Consider the following 5741-nt stretch of genomic DNA (forward strand, 5'->3'; position numbering starts at 1 on the left):
TTTAGTTCTCAGGACACAACACATATTCTTATGGTTCTTCAGGAGAAAATTAGAAGTGGTTTCATTAGAGAGGTCAACTGGTGGAGCAGCCCAGTCTGGTCTGGCCCCACAGCAGTGCCCAGCCCAGGGTGCTGCAGAGTACTGGGCACTCCCCCCACAGCCCCAGCCCCTCTGAAGGGCACAGCAGCTCCTGGGGCACAGAGAGGAGTCTCAGCATCCCCATCAGCTCAGGGGCTGAACACTCAGCATGGCAGGAGGAAATGGAGGTCAGGGAAACTGCAGGAGCCCTGGTGTCACCTGCAGGAGATGCCCAGCACAGCCTGACTGTGCCCCTCAGTGCCAGCCCCTCTGCCCAGCCCAGCCCAGAGTCCTGGCCCAGGGACAGAGCAGCCTGTCCCCAGGGGGGCTGCAGAAAGAGGTTTCTCTGTGTCAGGGATTCCTCTCTGCAGGCCCAGAAATGCTGCCTTGATCTTCTGCAGGGACATCCCTTTGCCCAGGTCAGTGTGCCCAGGCTGCCTTGGCCAGTTGCAGATCCCAGCCTGGGATCCCTGCAGGGCCCTGAGCTGGAGGTGCTGCTCTGCACAGGGAGGGGCTGTGGCACCCTGGGCTGAGCCTGCACTGGCCATGCTGGTCAGGGTGGGGAGCAGACCCAGCAGGATGGGGATCACTCCTCTCCACCCTCTGCCATAGTCCTGGAAGGCTCAGTAGCCAAGAACAAGGCTGGGCAGGACCATGGGCTGTTTCCAATGGCACAAAGGGCAGGGCAGGGCTCCACTCCATGCAGCCTGTGGGCTGGAGAGTTCTTCAGGACACCCTCCTGGAAAGCCCACCCCTGGCTCTGGTACAGCCCTCCCTGAACTGGGGAGGCACAAGGGGAGTTCACTGCGGGTGAGACGAGTCACTGGCCAGAGTCCTTTCTCTGGTCCTGCTGCATCCCCTGGGGTTGCAGAACTCTCCTTTACCAGTTCACAGGCAGATTTAGTACTTGATCTCTGGTAACTCCACCCTGGGCAGGATTCTGCTCCAGGGCTCCATTCCCTGCTGACTGGATGGGACGGGCTGTCCCTGCAGATCCTCTGTGCTCTCCTGCACTTCCTACAGACAAGTAGGAAAGGCCATCAGAACCCTCACAAGCTGCAGAACCCCAGGCAGGGGACTTGGAGACCATTTACCACTGGCCACCAGCACAGAACATCTGAACCAGCCCTCAGTCCCTCAAGTACCCCAGTGAGTCACTTCTCTCACTGCAGGGACTGAATGGGGAAACAAGCAAAGCAATGAGACTTTGGAGAGTCTATTCCTTGGCCTTGTTCTTTACACCAACCTTTCAAAAAGAACAAAGTCTTCAGGAACTGCCCAGGGGGATTCCCTTTCCTGATGGAAATGATGTTAAGGAGCCCAGCTCTGTGTCAGCAGTGCCCAGGGCCTGTCCCTGCCCATGGTCACAGGACTGACACACAGCAGGGACTGAGCTGCCAGAGCACTCAGGCCTTGGGCAAGGAGCAGAAAGGAGAGGGAGGCAGTGGAAAAAGAGCATCTCTGAAAAGGCCAAGAGCTGCTGCTCCCTGGCAGTGCTCCTGTACCAGGACTCTTTACCCCTCCTCCTCTGCACACAGGCACTGCCCTCCAGCTTCAGGGAAGTTCTTGGAGGGAGAATCTGGAAAAAAGAATTCAAGTCCTTTATTCTACTCAGAGATTGTGATTCCTCATGTACAGAATAACAAAGGCAAGATGTTTGACAAAGAAATTGCTGCAGAAACTTTTATTTTCTTTAAATGTACACAGAGAATGATCCCTCATGTACACAATCGTGGGTCAAAACAAAGAGTTAGAGAGTCAATTAGGTATGAGATGAAGAATAAATTTCTGTGTTAACAACATTTAACGAGGAAAAATGTAGGAAACGGCCCCCACCACCACTCTCAAAAGATTTAGAAAGCAGGTTGAGTCAGTAAAGGGTTACACAATGAGTGTTGTGCAGAAGAAAAGAGGCAGGTTATTGCTCTTGAAGAGCATCCAGTCATCATTTTTCTCACAGCATCCTTGAGCTCCTGGTTCCTGAGGCTGTAAATGAGGGGGTTCAGTGCTGGAGGCACCACTGAGTACAGAACTGCCACCACCAGGTCCGGGGATGGGGAGGAGATGGAGGGGGGCTTCAGGTCAGAAAATATGCCAGTGCTAACAAACAGGGAGACCACAGCCAGGTGAGGGAGGCACATGGAAAAGGCTTTGTGCCGTCCCTGCTCACAGGGGATCCTCAGCACAGCCCTGAAGATCTGCACATAGGAGAAAACAATGAAAATGAAACAACTGAACTCTAAACAGACACTAAACACAATGAGCCCAATTTCCCTGAGGTAGCCTGAGTGTGAGCAGGAGAGCTTGTGGATGGCAGGGATTTCACAGAAGAACTGGCCCAGGGCATTGCCCTGGCACAGGGGCAGGGAAAATGTATTGGCTGTGTGCAGCAGAGTATGCAGAAACCCAGCAGCCCAGGCAGCTGCTGCCATGTGAGCACAAGTTCTGCTGCCCAGGAGGGTCCCGTAGTGCAGGGGTTTGCAGATGGCAACGTAGCGGTCGTAGCACATGATGGTGAGGAGGAAATACTCTGCTGAGATGAAGAAATAAAAGAAAAAGAGCTGTGCAGCACATCCCATGTAGGAGATGGTTGTGGTGTTCTGGAGGGAATTGTGCATGGCTTTGGGGACAGTGGTGCAGATGCAGCCCAGGTCTGTGAGGGAGAGGTGGAGCAGGAAGAAGTACCTGGGGGTGTGCAGGTGGTGGTCACAGGCTACGGCGCTGAGGATGAGGCCGTTGGCCAGGAGGGCAGCCAGGGAGATGGCCAGGAAGAGCCAGAAGTGCAGGAGCTGCAGCTCCCGCCTGTCTGAGAATGCCAGGAGGAGGAACTGGGTGAGGGAGCTGCTGTTGGACATTTGTTATTTCTTAACATAGGTCCTATCGAAAAAAGGAAAGGACAGGGAACAGTTAAGACAGACCTCTGTGAAAAAGCCACTCAATTTCTAAAAGAAATCAATGTGTCAAATGTCACCAAATTCACTGTCAAGGAGTCTGTTTTACTCTGCTGTGGTGTGACATATAACTTTTTTGGTAGAGCTCTCAGACACACAAGGAATGTCAGTTGTAACACATCTTGAATAGAAAAGTTCCCTCTCTACACCCATGATTCAGAAGAGCTGGGGCTGCAGAGCAGAAGCTTAGTCTGTCCTTAGAATAATTGTACCTGTGTTTTCTATTTTTACCATCACACCTGGGGAAGGTTCTTTTCCACTGCAGGAATCCTCATTTCTATGGCCCAGCACACAGTGCCCAGCAGAGCTGCAGGGAAGGGCCCCCAGAGCTGCCTGAACACCCCCTCCCCCAGGCCTTGGGGGCACTTTCCCCCCCACTCCCTGCCCAGGGCTCTGCTGCCTGGAGCTGTCCCTGCCAGCAGCTGCTTCCCTGGGCCCAGGGCTGGGCCCTGCCAGTGCTGCCAGAGCCCATCCCAGCCCTGGGGGCTCAGCTCTGCCTTTCAGAGCCCTCCCAGCAGCACAGGGCACTGCCCAGGGGCATCTCTGCCTGGGCAGGCTCTGATGGCAATGTCAGAGCAACCCTGAGGAGGCTGGAAAAGTGACACTGATGCGTCTGTAAGACAGTTTTGATGTCTGATGCTCTCAGGTTCAGCACCCTCTAATCTAACAGAGCTCAAGTTTCAGTGTCTCCTCCTGTGCTCAGAGATTATTTTCTCTGTCACAGTCAGCACCCAGACAACCCAGAGTATAACACTGAAAGAACTGGTTCCTTCTCTTTAATACCACCTGTCTGTCTGTGCCTCTTGCAAATACCTTCTGGGAAATTTCCTGCTTTGATCTGGAGCTGTGACCAGCCCTCATCCCTGCAGCACACTTTGGAGATCAGAAGGACTCTGCCCTGCTCTGCCCTCCCAGGAGTTGTTCCTTCCCCACAGCCCTTCTCCCTCAGCCCCGTGGCAGCTCCTTGGCCGGGCTGAGAGCTGAGCCTGGCAGGCAGCAGAGTCCCTGCCCCAGCACACAGAGCCCTGGGGGCAGGACCCTGCTCTGCCCCACAGCCCTGGGCACCCCTGGCTGCACCTCCACCTTCCCACCCCACAGCCAGCCCTGGCACAGGGAACCTTCTGGCCCTGGGCCTCTGATGGGGCAGCAGCAAGTCCTGCTCTGCAGCAGCTTCTCCTGCTGCACCCCAGCAAATCCAGCAGAGCCATCCTGACAGCTCCTGCCACTGCTGCCATTTGGCAGCTGGGAGAGGCACTTGCAGGAACTCACCTGCACTGCTCTGCAGCCACAGCCTGACCGTGGCAAAGGGCTGGCAAGGTTCCTGCCCTGAGCAGCTCTGCCCTGTCCTCCCAGCCCAGGATCCCTTGAACCTTCTGCTCCCTTCTCCTCTCTGCCCTTGCTGCCTGCAGCTCCTGCCCTGCTCTGCCATATGGCCACTTCCCCTCCACTGCAGCAACTGGGAGAGTCCTGCTGAAAGATCCTGGAAGCTGTGGGATGTGCCAGCTTTAGGAGATGCCTCCAGGAAGGCAAGTTGAACTTTCCTACAGCCAGAGAATTCTTCCTTCAAATCCTGGGAAGGTTTCTCCTGTAGTGAGAGCTCAGTCACCTCCCAGCCCAGGCTGCCTCTCATCTCTCTGCCTTCTCTCCTGTGCCCTGGGTGCTGCAGGCAGTGCCCTCAGCCCTGCTGGGCTGTGCAGAGGAGCTGCTCACCAGCAGAGCTGTCTCTTTGAAGCTCTTCTTGCTTGCCAGGAGCTCCCTGTGTGCCAGGAGCCCAGCCCAGCTCAGCAGCACAGCAACAGCTCCAGGTCTTTAATGACCCCCAGAGGGGGTTTGTGTTGTTTACGTGAAACTCAGTCCCTGAGAGTAAGTTCAAACAACTTTTCAAGAACTCAAAATGAGTTTGAAATACTGAAGTTTCTTGTACTGTTACTGGGTCTCAATGTGGGACACAACTGTGAAAGTGTCCCCAGATTCAAGTTGGAACAGAAAATTGCAGTGATGACAAGGATGGACAAGCAAGGGAAAGGTGGCTCTGATGCTGAGGAAACCTGGATGTGTTTCATTAATCCAACAGGCCAAGGCCTGACCCCCAGCCCCTGGGAAGGCAGATCCTGTCCCTGCCTCATTCCTCAGGGCTCTTCCTGGGGCACTGGGATGTGGGATGTGCAGTGCCAAGGGCAGGCCCATGGGGTGGCACCTGCCAGGCTGCTGAGCAGGGACAAGGAGGCCATGAGGCCCCAGGGCTGCAAGGGCCACTTGTCTCCTCCTGGCATCAGGGGCACAGACAGCAGCCCTGGCCAGAGGCCTGCAGAAGGTGGCTGTGTCAGGGCCTTTCAGCTTCTCCCCATGCCTGTCTCCTCTCCAGCCCAGGCTGTCCTACGGTGTCCATGCCCTGCCCCTTTCCCTGCAGGCTGTCGTCATCCCCCCGGCTGCCCCACCTGGCTGGCACCTTCCTGCACTGACATCTCTGCGTCCTCCCTGGCTCTTCCTGCACACACAAAGCCTTGGGCTCATCCAGACTCCTTCTTGGTGACATATTGCACCACAACACTGACCTCAGAGGGAAATTTCTGACTTCTTGTCACCAGTCTAGGCCACCCCAGCTGCCCTTGGTGGCACTAGTTCTTTCTTAGGCTGTTTTCTGACAGGAAGAAAAGCTCCACCAGCTCTCACACCCCCCTTCCAGACCTCTCAGGCTACTCCTCTACTGTC

The 5741-nt window shown here is 55.5% G+C and overlaps 1 protein-coding gene across 1 annotated transcript; it reads right to left on the reverse strand.

Moving 5' to 3' along the window:
* Positions 1 to 1931: 1931 nt before the first annotated feature.
* LOC112841397 (olfactory receptor 14J1-like) lies at positions 1932 to 2933 on the reverse strand. The gene has a single exon (XM_025896537.2). It carries the CDS (start codon positions 2931 to 2933, stop codon positions 1932 to 1934), a length of 1002 nt encoding a protein of 333 aa, XP_025752322.2.
* Positions 2934 to 5741: the final 2808 nt, after the last annotated feature.

The sequence above is a fragment of the Manacus vitellinus genome, unplaced genomic scaffold, assembly GCF_001715985.3.
Source record: "Manacus vitellinus isolate BGI_N305 unplaced genomic scaffold, ASM171598v3 ctg7180002428901_pilon, whole genome shotgun sequence".
In the NCBI taxonomy this organism is placed as follows: domain Eukaryota; kingdom Metazoa; phylum Chordata; class Aves; order Passeriformes; family Pipridae; genus Manacus; species Manacus vitellinus.

Coding starts and splice junctions, on each gene's coding strand:
- LOC112841397 (XM_025896537.2), bottom strand. CDS start 2,933: ATGTCCAACAGCAGCTCCCTCACCCAGTTCCTCCTCCTGGCATTCTCA.